Source organism: Pomacea canaliculata, linkage group LG2, assembly GCF_003073045.1.
Source record: "Pomacea canaliculata isolate SZHN2017 linkage group LG2, ASM307304v1, whole genome shotgun sequence".
Taxonomy (NCBI): domain Eukaryota; kingdom Metazoa; phylum Mollusca; class Gastropoda; order Architaenioglossa; family Ampullariidae; genus Pomacea; species Pomacea canaliculata.
In genome coordinates, this window is record NC_037591.1 from 3,342,695 (window position 1) to 3,368,763 (window position 26,069).

Consider the following 26,069-nt stretch of genomic DNA (forward strand, 5'->3'; position numbering starts at 1 on the left):
TACCACCTGGGAATGCTTACAGCAAGGGTTGTGTTGGTCAAGGGTTTCCACTACAACAGTCATGGTGCTCCGTTAGCTGTCTTCTGGAGCGACCAATGTAGACGAATAGTGTAAATATAAACTGCACACAAAGCGAAACAGTTCTGAGTCAGTTGCTGAATTTTATCTTTGCCTGCAGCCAACGATGGACTGGAGATGTCGATATTGTCGGGTATGTTCCTGTCGCCCGAGGGAAAATGATAGTATTTCACATCATCGACTCTTACTACTGCAGTCGTCAGGGTATTTCTGTCAACTTTACTGCGAACGAATCCTGCTGGGACAGGACAACATCACATCTTGTCACAACGATTACAGAAAAGAATCAGAATCTCAAATGAAGACAACTGATGCAAACATCTAAAACAGGACAAGATGGCGCAGTCGTCATAGTTGAAAGGAAATGCTCCAGAAAAATAAGACACATTAGACAAGTGGTAAAGACACAGAAACCAGTCGAGAAACATAGGGGATGATGTGACGGATGTACGAATTACCAACACACAATTAGCGAAGAAAACCGTAACAAACGAGGTTCAAGAAGGGAACATTTTTCAAGAACTTGCTATGCATCAGGGCCTCAGAGATAATCTGCAAATTGGTAGCCGTAGACTGGCAAGCGATGTAAGGCTTCTTGTCTCAAACCACAACCACAACATCTTGTCAAAATACAGTCAACGGAAGAACAAATCTCTGTTGGCTATACAAGAAAATTAAGCAATAATCCATGAAATAAATCCCTCAATTAATAAGCCCTGTTGTTATTCCTCCGAATTTATATTTGCCAGTTAAGTGACATTTTTTTTCAGTTGCTAATGAATACTTCCAATAAACTTAAAGTAAAATAATTCCTGATGCTCAGCATCTGGTCTAAAGTACTCATCCCATTATCAAAACTAAATGAGTTTAATACAGAACATTAGGTTTTACCCATTGGTTTAGTCTTCATAGTGGAATAGAAATTACTCAATCAGCCTGAAAGACACATTTATCACATTCTTCTTTTTCCTCTTCTGTTAGGTACAGACATGTGTTGATAGGAGTGGATGGAATAGTAAACTATCTGCTACCTGTACATAACATGTTTGAAATAAAGGAGTGCCTGGCAGTACAGGTTTATTCAGGAGATAACATAGGCAGCGCAATAGCAAGCTGCAATGAGGACAGGTGGTCGTGGTTCGTCTGCAAGTTGGCCGTTAGTCCCGACGACACTTTACCACAGATGCCGGTGTCACTCACAGCCAACTGGTCAGTGGACGTCTTGCAGTGTCCGTCACTCCACTACACACACACTTTCCTCGCTTGTGATGTCAAGAGTGAGTGCTGGGCGGACAAGTACAACAACTCGAGAACATGTAGTACTCCTCTGACGTCACTTCCGCCTTTGTTCTCGTGTATCAACGAGATTCAACGTGTGCCGTACTCTGTTCTCTGCGATCATCGTCCTGACTGCAGCGATAACAGTGACGAGAATTTCTGCGTCTTTTCTTCGTGTATTTGGTACAAGAAAGTTTTCGAGTGTACCAACAAACAGGTAAACAGTTGAGTGTGATGTTGAGAGTCTATAATATTATTAATACTAGTCTCATGGTAAGTCAAGCCAAATATATTCATTAATTGCTCACACCTTTGCACCATGTAGTGTTTTATCTAATAGATAAAATGAGGTAGATAAACAAAAATAATTGCAAAGAGCAAGATTCCAAATATACATGGATTATTACCCACTTAGGATGTCCATAGTTACATTAGAACTATTCTTACATTTTCTTTGTCAGGGCAACCTTTAGTGCCAGTGAGTTTACTCACTCCAAACGTTCAGAAATTATATGTAGACTACTTTAAATGTGATATTTCTCTAGCAAAATATTGTAGTAAGTATAGTAAATATCCTTCCTTTCTTAGTCGTGATATTTCTTAGAAGAGAAATTTCTGGTCTTTTTCAAATCCGGAATTCGATACGCTAGTTTCAGTTTGTTTTGCTAATATTTCTTACTGACCTGCTCTCATTTTGTTACATGATTATCGTCTTCTCACAAGAGTGTTGATGGATAGTCGAAAACTTGCCCTGTTCTTTAAAGTGCATTCCAGATCAGTTCCGATGCGATGGATTCTGGCACTGCCCAGATGGCTCAGACGAAAACAAATGCCCTTGTCATCATATTTCTGCACTCAATGTAGGCTTTTTTCCACCAGCTATCATAGACATTGACTCGGAAGGTGTGCTGAGAGGAGTGAAGCCACTGATTACGACAAGCGAACCTCTGTGTCCTGAAACCCACTTCCAGTGTCCAGGAGTTGACATTTACTGTCTGCCCGTCTATGTTCGCTGTAATGGTGTCTTTGACTGTCCTGGTAAACAGGACGAGACGGCGTGTGACACCTACACCTGTCCCGGCTACTACCGCTGCCGCTCGTCACACGTCTGCCTGCACCCTGATCACGTGTGTGACGGTTGGTCACAGTGTCCTGAGGGAGACGACGAGCTTCTGTGTGGCTTTTCTTGTCCTGACACGTGTGTGTGTCACGGACTGGCCTTCACCTGCACGGCAAGGTTTGCAGCATCCAGTTACCTGGAACTGAGGTATCTTGACGCAAGTGGCTCGGGGATGACCCCCAGAGATGTTGTCAATAACACCATGATTGTTTATCTCAGCTTTAATAATTGTAGCATTAGTGTTCTCGGCGAAATGTACTTTGTTAATCTTCAAATACTTGAACTTCGTGACAACTATATTACCTCATTCAGTTCTAGTATATTCGAAAAACTACATAATCTGAGATCCTTACGTCTTGCAGGTAATCCTCTTGCATCGTTATACCCAACTGATATTCCTTCTCATCCTGTACTAAGACAGGTAATAGACCTTGATGTTTCCAGAGTTAAGTTTTCAATACTGGATGTTATGATGTCTGCAACATTTCCTAACCTACGAAAACTCAATCTCTCTGACTGCGGCGTTGAAACCATTGCTGGCGAGGTGTTTACAAACCTGACTGAACTACGAAGTCTAGATTTAAAGGGGTCTACTGTGAACTATTTCCCACCACAAACATTTACCTTCTTAAGTAAGTTAGAGTCCCTCTATACTGACAACTACAAGGTCTGTTGTCCAGTCTCACTTCCCCAACGGTTTAATCTGAAAAAGTGTGAAGCGCCCTCTGACGAGATCTCGTCCTGTGATGCTCTCCTGCGCTCAGACACATACCGTGTCTTCCTCTCGTTATTCGCGTCTTTAGCTCTGATGGGCAACGCGGGAAGTTTTATTTACCGTGTGTTTATCAGTAAGAAAACAAGCAACCTTGGTTTTGATGTCTTTGTCACTAATTTAAGTATAGCTGACTTTGTGATGGGTGTGTACCTGGCCATCATAGGAATAGCTGACCGTGTGTACCTGGGAAACTACTTGTGGAACGACTTAATATGGAGAAATAGTTTTGTGTGTAAGCTGGCCGGCTTTCTCTGTCTACTGTCTAGTGAAGTGTCAGCTTTCATTATCCTTCTCGTCACATTAGACCGACTCCTTGTCATCGCGTTTCCATTTAGTGTCTTTCACTTTTGTAAACGTTCTGCGTGGATAGCTTCAGGTATAGTATGGAGTGTAGGTGTTAGTATTGCAGTGATTCCTTTGGTTCCATCAACTTATGAATTGAACTTCTACAGTCAGAATGGTCTCTGTATTCCGATTCCAATTATCAGGAACTACTTTTCTGGAAAGGACTACGCTTTTGGTGTCATGGTTATACTCAACGGTTTTCTCTTTTTGCTGATTACTGTTGGTCAGGTTTTTATCTTCTGTTCTGTAAGAGTCAACAGTATGACAAACTTCGATACATCCAAGAAGACCAAGGACTTGACCATCGCTCGTCGACTGATGACAGTGGTTGTGTCTGACTTTTGCTGCAAGTTCCCCGTGGCCTTGCTGGGACTTCTAGCGGCCCGCGGCACGCCAGTCTCTAGTGAGGTCATCGTCGCTCTCGTCATCTTCATTGTTCCCCTCAACTCCGCTCTCAACCCATTCCTGTACACATACAACGTCATGAAGGAGCGCAGGCGCAAAGCCAGAGAAGAGAAAATTAAAAAGTATTTTATGTCGCTTATGAAATGTAAAAACACTGAAACGGAATAGTGTTTGTGTGAAGAAACGTAATGTCTTTGCTTTAGAAATTGTTTTCTAATTTTTTGAATAAATTTTTGTTTACAGATATATCTACTTTGTATCAAAATACATTAGAAACTTAACATGTGAAATTTGATTTGTTGTTTAAAAGATCATGTCACACTTGTCATGTCACATTACAGCTTCTGCAGGATATAAAGACCTGGCATAAACTCTGTGTTGTCTGGTGGAGATTCTCAAAGCTGTATCTCTCCATTGCAGCTGTTGACAAGTTCTAGCGCTTCTCAAAGATACATAAGGAAAATGTATTTATCATTTACTAGACTGTAGAGTTCCAGACTTACATTCTTCTAATATTTGTTGATAACACTTTATCGTGAAGAACCCTGACCTTGTCACTGTGCTGTCACAATACTAACAGGATCTGGTAGCGCTTATGTCTTCTTTGATGTGACAGATTTATTTACCCATAAGTCTGTGACAAAGAGCATCAATATACAACTAAAGGAATTGAAAGTAGCATCCCCTTAATAGAGAAAAAGCTGTACAATGACCAGATTTTTGAGCCCTTGAACTGTTTTCTGATCATATTTGTATTCACATACGAGGGCTACATGTACCAGAAGATAGAAGGACGGGCCATTAAATACCTCCAGTAGCTGCCATAATTTTTTGTAAGGAAGACTATGGTCTACTTCACTACTCTCCCCCACCAGTGCCAATACATGGTGTCAAGGTTACACCAGCTGTTACAATTACCTGCTACAGAAGAAGAGAAGAAGGGGGAAGGGAGGAAGGAGAAGAAGGGTAGATAGGATTGGCAGTAGGGAACTAGAATGGCCGCGTGTTTGTCATATACGAGACAGGCAGTGATTAGTTTAACTAGTTGACGAGTTACGGCCAAAAATACGTGTTATTTTCTAACGAACTTTACAACGCAGCACGTTTCGAAAGAGAGGCTACTCAGACTGGTTGACAGATCCTCTGCAGGATGTTGGGTTTAGAATAGTGACTACTTCAGCGCGACATACCCGGGTGTGTGCACACCCGATGTGCAACAAAGAGATGAAGGCTTCGTCTCACCTGTGGTTGTCTGGTCTCGGCAGTGGAATCTCGAGGCTGATTGATAAGTGTTTTGTCATCTCATTAAGCGCTGTATTGTGGGTTTTAATGTGCGTGTAACGGCGGCCTCGGTCGACCAGGACATCAATGGGTACCATTCGTCAATGAAGGTCGAAAGGTCCTCATCTTCGCGAGAGACATTGGTGTGTAAATTGATGAATGAGTGCAGAATGAGTGTAGAGTGCCGAGTGTGGTAATTAAGTTAATTTGGCAGAAAATCTGGATTAGCATTAACGAATAATCATGAAAACTAGCTGTTTGTAATCTTTTGATGTTTATTTACATTTCTGGATAAACTATTGTAAAGATTTCAGCTTAATTAATTATTTTTTAAATTGCGATACGTTGGTGTATGCGGACGTACCTTACGGGTTGGAATCAGCTGAGTGATCTTTGGTAGCGACTTTGTGTGAAGTGTACTTGCACATGCACGTGTCTGCGGGGTTGGAGGTCTTTTGGTAACCTTAACGGAGATGTAACAATATTCCCAATGAAGGTCTAGGGTGGATTTTGTACTAGCCAGAGACATGTTATGTGAGACAGGGGGTGCATGTGCCAGTGTAGAGGTGTAATATGAGGTAGGAGTGCAGAGGTGTTACACGTGGGCGACAGTCCTAAGTGGTTACAGTAAGCCAAGCGCGACCAGCCGGCTGGTACAGGAAGAGAGCGACACCTTAGGGCAGCGGTTCTCAACCTGTGAGGCACGCCCCCCTAGGGGGGGGGGCGCGACGTGCTTACAAGGGGGGCGCTAAGGTGGTCATTTTTTTTAGTTTCTTATACCGGTATTAGTGAAATTAGCTTACATTACTGGATAAGGGGGGCGCGCGGACCTACCTTTGTTCGTCAGGGGGGCGTCACAAGTAAAAGGTTGAGAACCGCTGCCTTAGGGGCTCCCACTGGGCTTGTATTCATGGACACCGACGTTTAAGTTAACGACCGTTGGTTAGAGAACTAACCGTTAAATCCTAACCGACGTTAAAACTAGCGGCACATTCACGGGCAAGAAAGCAGCTGGGTTACGAAACCGACGGTCTATTTTAGGCACTCAGGGTATCCCAGTCACTGCGCATGCGTACACTTGGCGAGTACGTAGAAACCAATATCAAGCTACAAAAATACGGAAGGCAAATTGTTCTCACAATAATGTGATGATGCTGGAGAACGTTCTAAAAATAGAAAAATAAGTATGTAGAACCTATGTTCAGATTCGTGTTGCGCCTCCCAGCGACGAAGTGCGGGGCAAATTTTTCAATTTGAAACGGGAACATCGATCGCGAGCATCAGCAGTTAAGGAACAAAACGGGCAATGGGGGGGTTGCCACAAAACCCTATGACGATGTACATCCTCGATGCAATTGTTGGGAAAGACTAAGCTTATCATGGGGTTGAAAGGTGAGTAAACTTGCAAATGTAGGCATAGAGTAGCAAACAAAATACAATATAGAATGAACTAGCTGGTGACTGAGAAGGCTAAAGAGTAAAGCATCTTATAATGGGCTGTTTTTTCTTTTGCAAATCCTTTTTCCAAATGATCATGCATCAAGTGTCTTCACCAATGCTGCCAAATCACAAATGTCATGAACTTTCTTGTCAACACAGAAGTGACATATGTTAAAGATGATGGTATCTCCAATTCAATAAATTACTGATCAAGCAACCTTGTGAATTTATCTCATTATTCTTTTATTCATAAGTTTGAATTATTAAAAAAACAAGGCTTGATATACTAATGTTTGCATCATGCAGTGAAATTTTAGATGCATTTACAGTATTTTTTTCGGTTTAATTAGGTGGTGGACATATTTAAGGGAAGCCAGACTTCTGCATGTAGTGAATCAAGTGTTTTTTTAAATGAAATAAATGGATCCTAGGACTATGTGCTATCAATATTAGTTAAACTTTCTCTGAGCTGTTTCCTTTGCTTGCTGTTTCATACATGCACCGAAAGTATGAATATTATGCTGACGGTAGTCCTAGACTGCAATTTTTGTGACAACTGTACAGCTTGTACAAACTGGGGTTATAGGGGGAAGATGGGAAATAGCTCTCTACAAAATTCCTTTTGAGCCTGGGGGAGTGGTTTAAAATTTTGGTGAGAGTAAAGATTGTAGGTGAGAGTTTAAAATTATTTTTTGTGATTTTTATCTTTCACTTCATGTTTCTCTTGTAGTTACTTTGAATATAACTACATCTTTAAGTGCACATCACTGTTCATGTAAACATTTATACTCTGTAGCTGTGCTGTGGTTGGAAGAAGATCACTTAGGACCACTTGTCAAAGATAAAAAAAAAGCTTCTATTTACCCAATTATTTCATAGAAGGCACAAACTAGAAAACAATAATAGTCATAAACATTTTGTGGATGAAATCCCCTTATTCACTTTAATCAACAAAGCATTCAAATGTTACAAACAAGAAAATATTGGTCTTGCTCATGATATAACATGTACACATTTATTGCAGTCCTTGACACAGTTGTGTAGCAAGGATGGTGCAGCGGATGCAGGCCGCACCAGGCATGGGTCAAAATTTTGGGGTATGGGGCATCAATTTCATAATTTGTTAATAATCTACAGTTTATTTGGCAAGAAAAGAGTGCAGAACATATTACATTAAGTTCATCTTTTCACTACTAATATCAATTCAGATTTTATGGAGCAGTATTATTATTTTAATTGTAACTCAAGAACAGCTTTGACACCAGAGCTACGTTGATGCGCGTGCGAGAGTGAATGTTTGATTTAGAAAGAGGTATAGCAATAGAATAGTGGAAGTATACTTGTCACGGATAGCACTGGGACTCTTCCTACACGAGTCTTTCTATTGTATATATCTGCATGTTATTTCTATGCTAAATACTAAATAAATGTGTTATTTTTATGCGTTACATCACGTTGTTATTATTTCACAGTTCCCGAGCTCATGTTTTTCCAGTGAAGATCATCACACTGTATAGCACTGCTGCCCCCACTGCTAGCCTTATTCCTATTTTCCAACCTAGTCCTACTGCGGTGAGGTGTCGCACCTTTAGAATCAATGGAACCACTATCATCGTTTATACTGCTGGAGCTACTGTTACCATTACCTCTTCTGCTCTTAATTTTGAGTTGAGCTAGCTGGCAGCAGTTTTTGCTATTGCTCCCTCTCTTACATCTCTTTTTTTCTTTACATTCCTGTTTCTCTTTCTTTTTTCTCTGTTTCTCTTTCTTCTTTCTCTTCCAATTCCTCTCTCTGTTCGAACGAGGCGGGGAGAAGGAAGGGCCTAACTTCAGCTGGCTTGCTCCACCCGACTTTCACCCTCACACCGTCACCCGCCTATTCTCACGTCCGCACGCGTACACACAGACAGTCACACTCACCCGCGTACGCAAATACAACCGACAAGACAGTTGTACAACCTATAAAATTATTATTTAAACACAAGAAAAGCAAAATTAGGTTGACATGAAATCAGATCTGAAATTGAACATGTATATAACGACTTTAAGCGACCCGGCATCAGCGTGGGTAATCGATGTTACAGATTAGTGAAGCTGGAGGATAGCTACGTCTGACGTCACTAGCTATGCATACGTCCGTACACGCCGTCTCGTTCCCGTTGTCAGGACTCATTGCACCGGAAGTGATCTGAATGTATGCTTAAGGTCTTTATCACACTTACCAATGAGCTTACCGAGCAGAACATTTGTGAAATACTTTGGCAGAATCTGGACTACACTCTCGTAAGAGCCACGCGGCACAATAACTGAATTCTTGCAAGTGGGAACTTATTTTTTAACTTTATGGCGTTGACCACAAAGTTTACGACAAAGAACCCAGGACAAAATGCATTTGTTACTTGATTTTATTACTAAAGGAATTTGAGTATTACCAATTCTTTTAACGACAGAAATTCCAGAAAATCTGGAACTACTAAACAAAGGGTAAAATCTTTTATAACTGAGTTCAGGCGCTTAAACTGTGAGTGGTTAAAGTTATTTATTCAAGCAGACACGCTTAACCTTTAAATATGCTTGCATATGTTTTGTTCATTTTTCTCATAATTGGAATATCGAAAACTGATTCTAGGGCTGTAATGTTGCCATGCACATTTACCATAGAAATTTAAATAGGTAATGTGACAATTAACAGAAGTTGCCTTCAAAAGTAGTATTTCGATTAATTTATTTCACACTTTTGTCTAGACTTTTAGGCAAGTTCTTCGTCATATTTTATTCCACTTTCTGGAAAAGCCAGCAAAGGGGATGCGGTATCAACTGCGATGACAGAGATGCCAGGAAGCTATCGATACTCAGATACAAGCTGCCGCACAATCACAAAAACTCCGCCGGAAACTTTTATTTTTGTCTTTGCTCTAAACATCAGAAGCAGAGGAGGGGGTGGGGTGCCTTTCCAAGAGAACGACGGGACGTGTGAGCTGAGTTCAGGCCGCGACAGCAACTGGCTGCAGGTAGGCGCTGGAAGTCACACCAGCCCTCCGGGTCCTCCCAGCACCTTGCTTGTCGACAATAGGTATAGTACAATGCGCCGGGATTCAGCTTCTTGGTAAGACATGCTTAAATTTAATCCACAGCGGGGTGTGAGACACCAGCTACAAACTGTCCTTTGTTACTAGAATAGAAGCCTGCTAAACACTACGTGACTGACAACAAAGCGATGGTGTTTTCAAAGACCTCTTTCATCGTTGTTCCCCGTTTGCACGGAGATATATCCAGTCGCTTTAAGCCTTCCAGACATCTGCTTTGCGACTGATTATAGATGTCTATGATGAGGTCACCGTCACCCACCTCTTGACCTCAGTGACATTTTTGCGTTACATGCTAATACAATTTATTTCCCATTTTGTGGAAGTCTGTATCTCTGGAAGTTCTGCAGAGGTCACCATTGCGCATGTCTTCTCGTATTCACAGCGCCCTCACGCAGCGACACGACCTCTTTATCGACTAGTTTCCGCTTTACCTGAGTGAACTGACACGTCATGACCTAGATAGAGCTTTGTACTGGGTACATTCATTGGCAAAGTAGGAAACGTTTCTAAACAAGTGATTTCTGAATTTAAAAAATATATATTTTGGACAAAAAAAAAGCAATTATTAAAAATACCAAAGCTTTTTTTTATTTTAAATTTTGCCATATTTCATGCGACAGCGATGTGCAATATGTGGACATCTTGTTATATCACTACAGGATCTCGTACAGAGTACACGACAGTAATGAAAACTATGGCGACTACAGTAGTAGGACACTAGAAACCCTTACTACTTTCTGATCGTAGACAGGTGTCGAATGCGGATAGTTGTTTCTGATAGACATGACTGGTCACAAGAGTGTGTAATTGTAACGAGTATCTGTACGGTGGACGAGACAAGCTGTGACTGCTTCCCGCGTACGTCTCCAATACATTAATTTTTTTAAACAAGAGTTTTAGACTATTTTTTCCCCATAAAATGAAAAACAAATGTAAGGCTAGTTTTCTATGGTTTCTGTCGCTATTCCCTATTGCTAATAAAGATATCGTGTGTCACTGCCTACCGGTAATTACCACCAAATAAAATTTCTCATGTGAAGACATTATATATTTTCTTACAAACACTATTCTGTTTTAGTGTTCTTTCATTTCGCAAGCAACCTCACTTCCCTGGCCTTTGTACAACACGAGGGACGCAGTCTCACACTAACGATTAACGGCCTCATCTCTAACGGCACCCAGTCTCTAGTGAGGTCATCGTAGCTCTGGTCATCTTCATTGTTTTCATTATCTCAGCGCTCAACACACTTCTATATACATTTAACGGTTTCTTTTTCTCCCAGACACTGGCCCGAGCAAGCCTTGAACCAGGAACTGTTGATTAGTCGTCAGGCGACAGAGATGCCGTCGTTGTAAGATATTAACATATAATATCAACAATAAGCATGAATGTTTTCTTTGATAGCTGGCAATTAAATATAGTAGATTTGTGTGGTGTCACGGGTGACATGAGACTAAACAGCCAGCGCAGCGAGGGTGGCTGAGCCGCATCTGTGGCATGACTAACAAGTTTTGAAATTGGGAAGGTGGGGAGGAAGACTTTTTAATAAACTTTTGCGGGCCAGTGCTTCACTTCCCAAGACGGCGAGTGGAGGGGCACTGAGTGTAGGCGAGTGGAGAGGCACTGGGCCTGGCATAACTCGGAATACTTGAAGTGTTGTTGTTGTTTTTGTTGTTGTTTTTGTTAGCTGGAATCGTTTGATTTTGTCCTGAAGTATGTTGGGTCGCTCGCCCAAGAGGCAGTGCCAGTTTATGTACAGATCTCTCCTCTGTGTGAAAGTGTGGGAAACAACTGGAAGTGAGAGTCAATGTGATATATCCATCAGAGATGTGGTAGAGTATTTAAGGGAGGAGAAATGGCCGGTCTGAGAACCGAAGCCCTGGCCAAGTATGTACTTCAGTAAATCGCGCGTCAGGAAAGATATGAAGAGAGACTGGCACGAGAAAGAAGAGGGAAGCTGAAAGACATTTCTAGTGTCATATTAAGATTAGAAGGGAATTAAGGAAAGGATCTTCTACTCAGGAAAGGTCCTAGAAAGACCGGAGGGATATGCGGCTAATGTCAGATACACACTGAATGAGGACAACACATAACAGCAAACAGTGGGTCCTACACATGTTCTTTCTCATAACAGATCACAAAGATCTGTCTATTGGCTTCACGTTTCTTATTTGGGGGAGGAGACTATTTTTTCGCACACGGTTTTTGCACTGACCTGTTGTACGCATGCGTGGACTCCCATACGTGGTTACCAAGGTGACAAATTTTGTCTTCGACCTTGCGAGAGAAACGCTAGCTGGCTTGACCGAGGCTTTCCTTTAAAACAATAGGTACAAAAGTCAGAAATGCTGAGATGGACGTGCTTTAAGACTAATGATACCATTAACTGAGAAAGTTGTGACATGCTCTGATGATTATCACAACAGTCAGCACTGAAAAAGACGAGTTGAAGAGTTGGTACGGTATATACATATATCTCCTACCTTCACGGCTCACGGCCCCGCGTGCTACTAAGTCTGCTTCTGATTTGTACAAAGCAACAAACACACAGACATTCCAGCCAGCAGCATTACACACTGAACCATAGAACAAGGACGGACCCACGGCAGACGATGATGGCTCCTGTCCATGGCATGACTGTGTGTGTGAGAGAGTGAGACAATGCTCATTCATTCAGCTCAAAACCAGTAGCAGACACAGATATACCGTTCGTGCATCATTCCAAAAATATATTTTGTAAAATAATATTGTAATCTGTGTGAGTGTGAGCACACATGTTGATTTGCGCATAATTTTGAGCTTTTGAATATACGAGTGTGTCTCAGTGTGTGCACAATGAATGTGTGTTGACGGCAGCACAGATCTGTAGGTGCACGCCCCACTGTGTGTACAGGTGCTTGTGTATCGCTCTGTGTGAATAACGGTCACACGCTGCACGCTGTTCATGCGCCTCCTGATAATTGCACGACACACACATTGTGAAATACTCATAAAAGCTTTGACAAAATAAAACTTTATATTTCCTTTAAAATTGTTTTAAAAATAATGTTCTCTGTTTTCGTGTTTGTACGATAATACGTTCTTGTTTCTCTTTACCTGTCTCTCTCTCTTGGACTCTGTGTGTGTGTGTTCACTCTACTTTTAAAAGAATTTGAGATTTCAGTAAATGATCGCCTGCTGTGCGATGAAATAAATGTAATTTTAACATCCGTGTGTCTGTGTCTCTCCCTCCTGTGTGTACATGCTCCTTCTTCACCTCAGCTGTCCACTATGTGCTTTGTTTTCTAAATTGCAAATCTCAAATTTTTTTAACAGAAACATTTGTGATAAAAAAAATTTTAAAACAGACTTTTCTAGGTAGCAAAAAGCAAGAAAAAAAAATTACAGAATGCTATTGTGGAACAAAGGGTTTCCTGTAGGCGTGGCAGTAGGTAAGTGTATTTAAATCAGCTTCACAGACCAGCAGCCCACACGGCGCCACTCAGTCACAGAAATGTTTTCCACTGTTGAAAGATTTGTTGCACTGACGAGTGTTTCTAGTTCTCAACTGACAGGCGCCGGCACAACGCTGCTTCTCTTAGGGTTAGTGCTTCACACACTGTCCACTCAAACATTTGTTTCTTCTAACTCAGGGACATTAGCAAACACTTCGGACACAGAGAACCACTCGCGTTGGTTTGATAATGAATACTTGTTATCTTCTCTGTCTCTCGTCAGACGCGATGTTTCTACTAGTCACGTGACAGTGTCTACACCTGACGTCACGTCTGACACTGAACAGTTAGACAGGAGACTTACACCGTCTTCACTGTCAGATATCGTCACTAGGGAGGATGTGTACATAAAAGAAAATAACAATACAAGTGTAAACATGTCTTTAGCAAATGACACTTATTCTTCCGTTAATATTTCTCTAGATTACATTGTAGATTGTTTGATTAAAACATCAGAAGACGAATTCAGAGCAACTAACATGCAAATAAAAATGAACTTTTCCCATTTCACGCCAATAGGAACTTGTAAAATAAAAGTAACTCTACCTAGTGACCACGTGGCTCATATTCAAATATCTACAAACACATCGTGTTATGATCTCAGGCTCTCTGTATATGACCGTGGAGAAGATGACGTGTCACTCGTGGAGGAATGTAGGGATTCTGAAGATGTCTTCTCCTTCAGCAATAAAATCGAGGTTGTGATAGACTTTTTAAGTATTAAAAAAATGCCAATTTTATTATATATCAATATATCCGCTGTTCACACTCAACTCAGGCCTCAGCTGGAAATCAACTACACGACACACAACTATGGTACGTAAAACATTTTTTGTGTTTCTCGAGTAAGTAAATAAGTAAAATACTGTGCTATAGTTTTAAACAAATAAGTAATGACATTTCCGAATTAGTACACTAAATATGGTAGCATATATGCAAATAATAAACTAAACACTGAGCAGCCGGCATCACACACATACAGGTCAATCACGGATCGCCGTTTAATTGTATCTAAAAAATAATCACGAAAGACAACAAGTTAAGCGCTTCCCAGTTCGTGTGGTTATGTGGCAGACGAAAGTCATGTAGACAAGAAGATCGCTAACAATTAAAGGTCCAGACTAAAACTGTCCACGTGTCCTAAAGAGAACAGCCGGCTTTCAACTGTAAGGAAGCAGTAGGCGGGGTGGACGACAGGAGCGAGTGAAACACAAACAGCAGCCTAGAGGAGCTGTCACTGGTGTGTGACACAGTGGGACGTCTCCATGGTTACGTCTGTCGGTTAGACAGAGAGAAAACATGCAAGGACTGTAACATCTGGCTGGTGGGACTTACCAGCACTACAGGGAGAGACAAAAAGTCTTTGTTCTCATCCCACCAACCCCTCTGACACCTGTAGGCAGGTATAAAGCTTGTCACTCGTCACGTAAGGTGTGCTTTTCCTTGACTTTCGCTTAAAGGGGACAGACAGACTGTGTGAGTCTTTGTAAATGGAAGTCCGGCGTGTGTGTGTGTAAATGTTTAAGGATGGAAACAGAAACTTGAAAGCCACTGGAGAGAAAGGAGGACACCAGCAAGAGCTGATGCATCTTTAGCGCCCCTTTAATTCCAGCGGATTTATCGTGGAATCCTAAACTGTTGTTTTTGAAATAATAATAATACCAATAATAATAATATCATTGCAAAAACGTGTGATCTGTATTCGCTATAATCACGCTCGTAATAATATTTTAGTGGACGTGGACTTATTATACGCGGGACGGTAAACTTAACAACTCTTTTGATGACCAATAAAAGACTAATAAAGAAAACGCAGAGAAGACTCGCGTATCAACAATTTAAAGCCTCGTGATTCTCCGGGTAAGATGAGGAGGGAAGGAGCATTAAACGTACAATAAGGGGATTTGAAAAATGACTGGTATTGTGTGGATGTTTATCCGGAATCAGACTCCGGGGCAGCTTTAAACAAAGAGGGGAGCCTGTTGAAAAGCTAACATTTACAATATCTGTGATGACAGGACGTAAAATATCACATCTAAGCAATCGAGAAAAAGGCTTGCGGGCATTGCGAGAACAGATTCCACATGAAGAGAAACAGCAGCGAGCCAAAGATGAGATCTGAGCTCAGTTCACTGTATTAATGACAGACACCGTTGCACCTCTGGACCTCGCAAGCCAGCAAAAGAAGAAGAAGTCACCAATGTGAGATGAGGAGAAAGTTGAATCTTATGTTTCTCCTGCAGGGTTGAAATAATGCGGGTAGTCAGAGAAAAGACTGAAATGTCACCCACGTACCCGGCTCCCGGTGGTCATTATCTGCATTCACGAGAACACACAGGAATATTGTAACAACGTATACACAATACTCCAGAATAGTTGCAAAAAACCTTAAGTAAAACAGAGTGTTTCACACACATTCAATGGTTGTCTGGTGTGTGTGTATATCGGTACATGTGTTTAACTGATTACAGGCTATGTTCAAACACCCAACTGGAACGGGACAATTCTGCATCCACGCATGAACAGCTGGACTAAGATTCTTATCCCCAGTCACCATAAAGTAATGGTTAGTTTTCAAAAGGTAGATATATTTTCGTCAGAAGGATGCAACCAACATAAACTCTCTCTTTACAGTGAAGAACCTCTGAATACAAATGTGATCTTTACGATATGTGACAGCCACCCTCCTATTTCTCTCTACAATGTTAGCAAGCTGTACATTCACTTCAAGTCTCTGACATATCCAGAGACAGGATTTCGACTTTCATTCTCTTTTCACGCCCTCTCCGCTCTTCCCCAACAACTGATGGACGGCAGGTGGAACTGCTCTGTGCCGCACTGGCCCGACTTCCGCCTGCACTTCCCGTGTAACCTGGTGTCCGACTGCGTGGGCGGCGAGGACGAAGTGGACTGTCCTTACACCAGTCACGTGTGTGGTCCAGGCTTCCAGTCAGCTAATGGCACATGTCTTCAGCTTGTTAAGACAGACCAGAAAGTATCGTGGGAGACAGCTTTGGAAACCTGTGAGTCTCGAGGTATGGTGCTGATGACAGCGAACACACTGGCAGAATGGGAGGCAACTCGAGTTCTTCTGCTGCGGTATTTTACGGACTCTGATTATTTGCTTTACGGGCTAAAGCCTGCTTCCTCGTCATTACCATACATGTAAGCTACTGTAGCTTTAAAATTTCTCTATCTATTTACTTTAATAATGCTAGAATTTGTTTAAATAAACTCTGTTTCGTGAAGGCTTATCTTGAATAAGTGATTCTTCGTAAAACAAACCTTGTCCTTGAAGGGCATCAAACAAATTGATCTTACTTTTTTAAATTGTATGGAATACAGCACACAAAAAACCCCAAACTGCTTAAGCCGTTCGTTTTATTTAATTAATCTTGTTATTTACTGATTACACAAGCTTTTTCATAGTTCAATTAAATAAGAATTAGTAATTTTTTATTGGTTTTACTTTCTGCTACAAATAGACCTTTATTACTGACAGTAACGAAGAAAACCGCTCTATATCCTTGTCACGAGGATATAGAACGAAGATTTTTCTACTTGCTATTCATCACGGACTTAGCGATAATCTGCCTTAGACTGAAAAACGATGTAAGGCTTCTTTTATCAAACAGCAAAACTTAGTTAACATATCCGTGTGCGCACAATGATCACACACACACACACACACAAGCACGGGTACCCTAACAAGTCAAAGCACATTCAGCCTTAGAAGTAAATGCAGAAAATGTCATGACGACTATCACAAAGAGTGCGGAATGCTTACTTGTCAAGCAGACTCATTTTCTTTATAGTTACATTATCTGTAAGATGGCAACCACGCTATCTTGTCTAAATACAATCAACAGAAGATCAAATCTCTTTTGACTGTACGAGAAAATTAACGTCTGCTTTAAAAAAATCCCTTTATCAATAAATAACATTATTAATCTTTTGACTTTCTATACGTCCGTTAAGTGACCTTTGTACAGTTACTGATCAATAAATCTAATAAAACTGTGCCTCTAGTATAAAGTACCCATCTTATTATAAAAACAAAATAAATATCATACAGAACATTAGCTTTTACGGCTTCGCTTAGTTTTCATGGTTGAATAGAAAGTGCGCGAATGACTGGAAGACAAATTTAATCACATTCTTCTCTTTCCTCTTCTGTTAGGTACAGACATGTGTTGACAGGAGTGGATGGAATAGCGAATTATCTGCTACCAATAACACGCATGTTAGAAAAATATGAGTGCTTGGCAGTTCTTATCCACTCAGGCGATCACTTAGGCACATCTACAGGAAACTGCAATGGTAACTACTGGTCGTGGTTCGTCTGCAAGTTTGTCGTTAGTGGCGACGACACTTTACCACAGATGCCGGTGTCACTCACAGCCAACTGGTCAGTGGACGTCTTGCAGTGTCCGTCACTCCACTACACACACACTTTCCTCGCTTGTGATGTCAAGAGTGAGTGCTGGGCGGACAAGTATGACAACGCTAAGACATGTAGTACTCCTCTGACGTCACTTCCGCCTTCGTTCTCATGTATCAACGAGATTCAACGTGTGCCCTACTCCCTTGTGTGCGATCATCGTCTTGACTGCTCCGATGAAAGTGACGAGAATTTCTGCACCTTTTCTTCATGTCCTTTAAACAAAGAAGTTTTTGGGTGCACCAACAAGCAGGTAAACAGTTGAGTGTGGACATGACGGTTGCTTCTTTTTCTCAAGTAATTTTGAATGGGACATGTCTCTAGCTAGATATAGATGTCAGTATAGTAAGTATCCTTTTTTCTTTCTCGTCAAACTTTGTAAAAGACAAATTTTTGGTCTGTGTCTGATCCTTATTTTTGAATCTTTAAGTTCCATTTGCAAATACTTTATATTAAACCTACTCTAATTTTATTACATGCTTATCGTCTTTTGATAAACGCTTCAACTGATTCTTGCACGTTTACTCTGTTCTTTACAGTGCATTCCAGATCAATTCCTATGTGATGGTTTCTGGCACTGCCCAGATGGCTCAGACGAAAACAAATGCATTAATAATAAGTATTTATCTATCCGCAAAGAAAGTTTTCTCCCCCCTGCTATTATAGACATTGACTCGCATGGTTTCCTAAACACAGTAAAGCAATTAACGAGGACAAACCAACCTCTGTGTCCAGAAACCCATTTCCAGTGTCCAGGACTAGACATTTACTGTCTGCCCGTCTATGTTCGCTGTAATGGTGTCTTTGACTGTCCTGGTAAACAGGACGAGACGGCGTGTGACACCTACACCTGTCCAGGCTACTACCGCTGCCGCTCGTCACACGTCTGCCTGCACCCTGATCACGTGTGTGACGGTTGGTCACAGTGTCCTGAGGGAGACGACGAGCTTCTGTGTGACCTTTCTTGTCCTGACACGTGTGTGTGTCACGGACTGGCCTTCACCTGCACGGCAAGGTTTGCAGCATCCAGTTACTTGGAACTGAGGTTTCTTGACGCAAGTGGCTCGGGGATGACCCCCAGAGATGTTGTCAATAACACCATGATTGTTTACCTCAGCTTTAATAATTGTAGCATTAGTGTTCTCGGCGAAATGTACTTTGTTAATCTTCAAATACTTGAACTTCGTGACAACTATATTACCTCATTCCGTTCTAGTATATTCGAAAAACTACATAATCTGAGATCCTTACGTCTTGCAGGTAATCCTCTTACATCCTTACACCCAACTGACAAACATTATCACCCTGAATTGGGTCAGGTAATAGACCTTGATGTTTCCGGAGTTAAGTTTTCAATACTCGATGTTATGATTTCTGCAACATTTCCTAACCTACGGAAACTCAATCTCTCTGACTGCGGCGTTGAAACCATTGCTGGCGAGGTGTTCACAAACCTGACTGAACTACGAAGTCTAGATTTCAAGGGGTCTACTGTGAACTATTTCCCACCACAAACATTTACATTCTTAAGTAAGTTAGAGTCCCTCTATACTGACAACTACAAGGTCTGTTGTCCAGCCTCCCTTCCCCAACGGTTTAATCTGAAAAAGTGTGAAGCGCCCTCTGACGAGATCTCGTCCTGTGATGCTCTCCTGCGCTCAGACACATACCGTGTCTTCCTCTCGTTATTCGCGTCTTTAGCTCTGATGGGCAACGCGGGAAGTTTTATTTACCGTGTGTTTATCAGTAAGAAAACAAGAAACCTTGGGTTTGATGTCTTTGTCACAAATTTAAGTATAGCTGACTTTGTGATGGGTGTGTACCTGGCCATCATAGGAATAGCTGACCGTGTGTACCTGGGAAACTACTTGTGGAACGACTTAATATGGAGAAATAGTTTTGTGTGTAAGCTGGCCGGCTTTCTCTGTCTACTGTCTAGTGAAGTGTCAGCTTTCATTATCCTTCTCGTCACATTAGACCGATTTCTTGTCATCGCGTTTCCGTTTAGTGTCCTTCACTTTTGTAAACGTTCTGCGTGGATAGCTTCCGGTATAGTATGGAGTGTAGGTGTTCTTATTGCAGTGATTCCTTTGCTGCCATCAACATCTGACTGGAACTTTTACAGTCAGAACGGTCTCTGTATTCCGATTCCTATTATCAGGAACTACTTTTCTGGAAAGGACTACGCTTTTGGTGTCATGATTATCCTAAACGGTTCCATCTTCTTGCTTATTACTATAGGTCAGGTTTTTATCTTTTGGTCTGTAAGAGTCAACAGTATTCAAAACTCCGACACATCCAAGAAGACCAAGGACCTGACCATCGCCCGTCGACTGATGACAGTGGTTGTGTCTGACTTTTGCTGCAAGTTCCCCGTGGCCTTGCTGGGACTTCTAGCGGCCCGCGCCACGCCAGTCTCTAGTGAGGTCATCGTCGCTCTCGTCATCTTCATTGTTCCCCTCAACTCTGCTCTCAACCCCTTCCTGTACACATACAACGTCATGAAGGAGCGGAGGCGCAAAGCCAGAGAAGAGAAAATTAAAAAGTATTTTATGTCACTTTCTAGATATAAAAACTCAGAAACAGAATAGTGTTTGTGTGAAGAAACATAATCTGCTTTAGAAATTGTTTTCTATTTTTTTTTACATTTTTTTTCTTTACAGATATATCAACTTTGAATCAAAATACATTAGAAACATTTCAAATCGGATTTGCTGTTAATAAGTTTTCTTTTCTTGGTATTCATTATAAGTTTTATGCGGAAAACCTTTACTATTTTATTATTGAATCTGGGCAGCTCAGTCAGTTTAAATAAGTTTCTAAATAAAGGTGTTTGTAAAACTTACTGGTAGGACGAAATCAGACGTTAAGAATATATAGAGTATACTGAAATCCTTTTTTGAGTGGAGGAAAGAAAACTCGATCTTAATTTTTTCTGCGGAAAAGGTCGTCAAACTTGTCATGTCACGTGGCGTGTTTAGCACGTGACATTACAGCTACTGGAGGACATTAAGACCTGGCATAAACTCAGTACTATCTTCAAAAACAGTTGAGATACTTAAGGCACTGACAGAGATGGGGTTGCTGACGATCGGTCAGTACAAAAAGCTGCATCTCCTTATTGTAGGTGTACCAAATTTCTATCACCCCGCTCCTTCATAGATTTATAAGGATTTATAATTTATACTTCGCGCCATTCTTGAGCTGTGAGGGTTCATCATTTACTAGACTTCAGAGTTTCTGACCAACATTTTTGTATTACTAGTTTAAAAGAATAAACATTTCATTGTGAAGAGCCCTGACCCAGTACTAGCTGGACCTGTCTTCTTTGATGTGACAGTTTAGTTGACACGTATGTCAGTGAAAGAAAGCACCAACTCAGAAATAAAGATTTTGAAAGTAGGATACCCTTCAGAGATAAAAAAAAAGCTTTTCCCAGGCCAGATTTCTGAACCCTTGAGTTGTTTACTGACCACATTTCTATTCAAATACGAAGGCTACTTATTCATCAAACAGAAGGACAGGCCACAAAATAATCAGTTAGTCCAATAGTTGATAATATTTTCAATAAGGACCATACTCCACTACACTACTCCCCCTACTAGTGCCAATACACGGTGGCAAGGTTACAAAAGAAGCTGCTACAGCTGCTGACACCGGACAGTTCACGCCGTAGGTGAAGGTGAGGACGTGTCATGGTGTCGTGGGTAGTTGCACGTGTCTCAACGGATGAGTTGCGGTATCACTTTTTAACGGACGACTAGTCGCTTACTTCCCGAGGTCTCCCGCTAGTTGCAGATGCAGTCTGCACGTGGGAAGAGGAAACTGTATCCGCCAACTCGAGTAGAAATAGTTTTATTTATTTTAACTTCGGTTTTTGCAGCTCTGGCGTACTCCTGTGTAACGCGTGCTGTAATGTTATTTAATAAGTTAGCTACAGTCTTTGCGGCTGAGAGGCTGCTTGTCGGCTGTTAAGGGCATTTGGTTACAGGGCCATCTTTTCATAAAGAAAAAAATTAATGAAGATTTATAAAGCTTATATTCACACTCCTACGACTCAGCGTCTTAGCGCTTACAACAGGAATGAGATATGGACAGCATGGGCATGATCCGAAGAAAGGAAAAAAAAAATAACAGTGCTGACGACGAATAGAATACAAATACAGAAAATACAGAGGCACTTAGTAATAAGAGCTGTGAAAATAGTGGGTAGCCAGTGCAGAAAACGAAAGAGAGGAGCGACATGGCATAAGAAGAAGAAGAAAGAAGAAGAAGAAGAAGAAGAAGAAGAAGAAGAAGAAGAAGAAGAAGAAGAAGAAGAAGAAGAAGAAGAGGAAGAACAAGAACAAGAACAAGAACAACTAGTTGAAGAAAAGCAATAAGAAGAACAACAAGAACAAAAAGAGACAAGATAAACAAGAACCAAAAAAAAAAAAAAACCAAGAAAAAAGAACAGCAAGAAGAACAAGAAGAAGAAGAACAAGATGAAAAACAAAGAGAACACGAAGAAAAATAAGAGTAAAGAAATAAACAAGAAAAACAAGAAAAAGAAAAGCATCAAGAAGAAGAACGAGAACAAGAGGAAAAACAAGAAGAAGAGCAAGAATAAGAACAAAAAGAACATAAACAAGAAAAACAAGAACAAGAACAACAAGAACAAGAAGAATAAGAAGAGGAACAGAAAGAACAACTAGAGGAAGAAGAAGAAGAAGAACAGCAACAACAACAAAAAGAAGAAGCAGAAGAAGAACAAGTAGAACAAGAACAAAAAGAACAAGAAGAAGAACAATAATAGAAGCAAGAACAAGATGTTTATAATAATAAACTGACAGATACTTATAACGTGTCTATTAGTAGTCATGTCAGCAGTGTCAATCAATCCCACACTTTTGACGGATGACACAAAGGTGATGCTGGTTTCCCCCACCTTGATGTGATTGTGCAGATCAGCAATCAATGTCATCGAAACCCCATGGGCCCAACTGAAGGGGGCTGTCAAAAACTGGGTCTGCTGGAGAGGTGTAGTTATGCTCCTTGAGGAGTAACACGGAGTAACACGAACTAAACTAAAACTAAACTCACTCATAAACATTCTCCAGGGGTTGTCCCTCTACTCATCCTGCCAGGCTGTCCACTATGGCAAACTCAATAAACCTTTCGTAATGAAGACTGGTGTAAGACAGGGTTTAAAATTATATCCGACAATCTTCATGACGGTCGTACACTGCGTTATGCGCGAGACGACCCAAGACAACAACAGCGGCATCCAGTGGACGTGAAGCAAACAGCTGCAGGACCTGACTTTGCAGACGACATTAATCTCCTTGTCACGTGTCGCATGCTTGCGGTAGAAAAGGGGGCGGGAGGAGGTAGCCGGAGGGGGAATTTACTACGTCACCGCGTTTGACGTAATATTTTTTTCCTTTTGACCTCATCGCCGCGTGCGGTGACGTAGGAAATTTTTGGGTTGGGGACCAGACGGATGGGGGGAAAGGGCGCAAAGTCATTGTTCGCAGTGTGGAGATTTTTTGTTTATTTGCTTATGTCTCTGAACTGAGTCGTCTGTGAGCGAAAGAAGGACCCGTCACGAGCTACTGGGTGAGTTGAGGGACAACTCCTGCCTATAGAAGGTTTGTAGGGAGCGACATAGAGTATTTGTAAGAGAGGCACTTGGGGGGGGGGGGCTCTCCTAGCGGTAACATGAGAGATGAAAGGATTTGTGGGGATGGTGGTAGGGCATTTTGACTCTAGTGTGTTTTGTTCTTTCTCCAGACTCCGTTAATATTTCAATTCATCGTTTCTTCGTCAATAATCCAGTCCGTCAATACTTCGATCCCTTATTTTTACATACTTACTTTTATTCATCTTTGCCCCATTCGTCGTTTCCTCAATTAATCATTCCCTCGTTCAACGTCTCTTCGAAAACTCCTTCAACTGTCTTCAGTAGGGTTAACCGTTCATCGTCAAATCATCGCGGAATGACAGTGCAGTCGTCGTACAGAGGGCCTGACAGCTGAGTGCCTATTTTTATTTTACTTTGTTCTACTCGCACCTACCATAGCAAGGTTACCGGTTAGTGCTCAGCACCTGTCCAGCCTCTCCCCACATCCGTCAAGCTTGATTCTTCCCATTTAAATTCTTGTTCGCAGGGGCGAGTTTCCCAAGGCTGTGGTCGGGGAGGGGGACTTTGCATGGTTGTTTGTGTTGTCTTTTTGTGCTGTTTCCCTTCTTTGTTTTTTTTGTATTTTTTTCTTCCGTCATTAATAAACTCGTGTTTTGTACTGTTCTCACGCGTGCATGTCATTTTGTGCATCGTTGGCATCGGGCGTTTGTGTGTCTGTTGAGCCTGTGTGACTATGAGCGTGCTTGCGAGAGTGAAACATGTGGCGCCTGAGTGAACGCGACACTCCAATCTCATCATCATCAGCAAACACAAACGAAACAAAGCAAGCTAGAAGAGGAAGCTATACCCCGCTTACTACGCGTTCTCAACTAGGGTAGGGTCATACAACACATGTGCGTCAATGAATACACAAGGGAGGTGACTGCTGGTATCTTGTTTAGGTATGGATTACTTCCCATAACCTCTGGGGTGTGTGTGGGGAGTCAGTACTCCAACAACGTAAAAGGATAAGTAAATATATTTAAATATATAATATGTAACATTTAAATTCTAACGTATATTATATCAAAATATATGTTTGGCATTATGTGTTCTTATTTTTTGTTAATTTCTATTTTTGACCAACTTTTCTGTTCTCGCCTCTATGTTCCATACACTTACAATCTTTCATTTAAATTAAGGTTTTTTTTTTTTTTTAAAGAAGTCACTAAAATCTATATTTCTTAAAATTCACGCTGCATAATAGTTCAAAAAGAGTATCATATATGATTGTCTTTATTGTAGGTTAATAGCTTGTACTGAAAAATAAAGCACTCAAGGGCTTTTTATCCCGTAGTCAACGGAGCTTAAATGGTATAAAATCACAAAGTAAAACGAAAAGATCGATAAACAAATTCAAACAAGCAAGAGTTTCTTTTCCTGAATAGATGAATTAAAAAAAAAAAAACCCACGACAAACGATGTTACAAACACACGACACATACATGCAAACACTGTGGCCACGAAAAGCACCTCCTCCGTAAACATTACTCCTAACACCCTTTCAAACAATGCGAGGGCGTTTTCACACCCTTTCGTCTTTGCAATATTATGTTACCCTCAGTTCTTGTTCTTGTTATGTGGTTCCTCTGCGTTTTCTGTATTTGATTTTTTACCTTATTAGTACTGTGTTTTATTCTTTTATATCTCATATATTATTTGTTTATTTTTCTGTGCCTTGGTACTGTCCATGTTTCGTTGTTCTTATGCACTAAGAGCATACTTCTTAGGAGTGTGAATATAAGCTTTATAAAGTTTGCATTTATTGTTATTATTAAGTTGTAAACAATTCTATGCTCAAGTAGTGGTGTAGATACTAGTGCACTTGTTCTACTGTTTACAGTCTATATTATGTTACCAAATGAAATGAAGATATTGACAATCAAATTGTAAATGGATTATTATATACTTGCGGAAAAATTTACAATTACAAAGGTCCAAGAGAAATCGCCTGTCCCGGGGTTGTAGCTGTCTCTCGGCGGCCCTGCATAGGCCGATATAAGGGAGGTAACTTACTGTTTTACTACTACAAGAGAAGCTGCTATTTATCTCTAGTTTGAACTCTTAACAGAACAAAAAAAAAAAAAAAAAAAAATAAAAAAAAAAAGACTTCTACGGACTGCTGCTAATTATTTATAATACATTGCCACCAGAATTAAGTAATTTCTGTAAGTATATCCTAGGTGACGTAAAACGCTTTCAAACAACACCAGCTCCACAGTTTGGTGACAAACCTACTTAACAAAGAGCGATGTTGAAAAATTATGTCCACATTGTATGAAAGATATGAAAGGTATTACACCGTTTGACTTGTTTTACCATAGTGTCGTCTGCCAAAGTATTTAACCAGCCTTAAGTTTAGTAAGCACATTATTCAGTATATTAAAAACTCGTCGCTTGTGGAACACGCCTGGTGTTATCTTGTCAACCCATTAATGAGTCTGGCGAGTCGTGTAATGATACATAAAATTTATCCACAAACCATTTTCCCCATTAAGCATAATACACTCTTTCTCGACAATAAATTAGAAGCAATAAATGTCAAGCACGCACGAGAGAACTGTGTTTGCACGGCCACGTGTATGGAGGAGAAACGTCCTCAGATGGAATGAAGCTGTGAGAGCAGACGACTTTTCAAACAAAAGATTATGCAGCATGTA

General features: G+C 40.9%; 1 protein-coding gene across 1 annotated transcript; it reads left to right on the forward strand.

The window, feature by feature from the left end:
- The first annotated feature begins 1,120 nt into the window (after positions 1-1,120).
- LOC112557543 (low-density lipoprotein receptor-related protein 2-like) lies at positions 1,121-15,428 on the forward strand. Its single transcript, XM_025227482.1, has 3 exons — positions 1,121-1,234; positions 2,121-2,838; positions 15,325-15,428. The coding sequence occupies exons 1-3, from the start codon at positions 1,121-1,123 to the stop codon at positions 15,426-15,428; spliced, it is 936 nt and encodes a 311-aa protein (XP_025083267.1).
- The last annotated feature ends 10,641 nt before the right edge of the window (positions 15,429-26,069 follow it).

Bases quoted from the DNA above. Each gene is read 5' to 3' on its own strand.
- LOC112557543 (XM_025227482.1), top strand. From the start codon at position 1,121: ATGTTTGAAATAAAGGAGTGCCTGGCAGTACAGGTTTATTCAGGAGAT. The intron at 1,235-2,120 runs GTTAGTCCCGAC...TGTTCTTTAAAG, and splicing joins GGTTCGTCTGCAAGTTGGCC to TGCATTCCAGATCAGTTCCG. The intron at 2,839-15,324 runs GTAATCCTCTTG...CTGTGATGACAG, and splicing joins GAGATCCTTACGTCTTGCAG to GACGTAAAATATCACATCTA.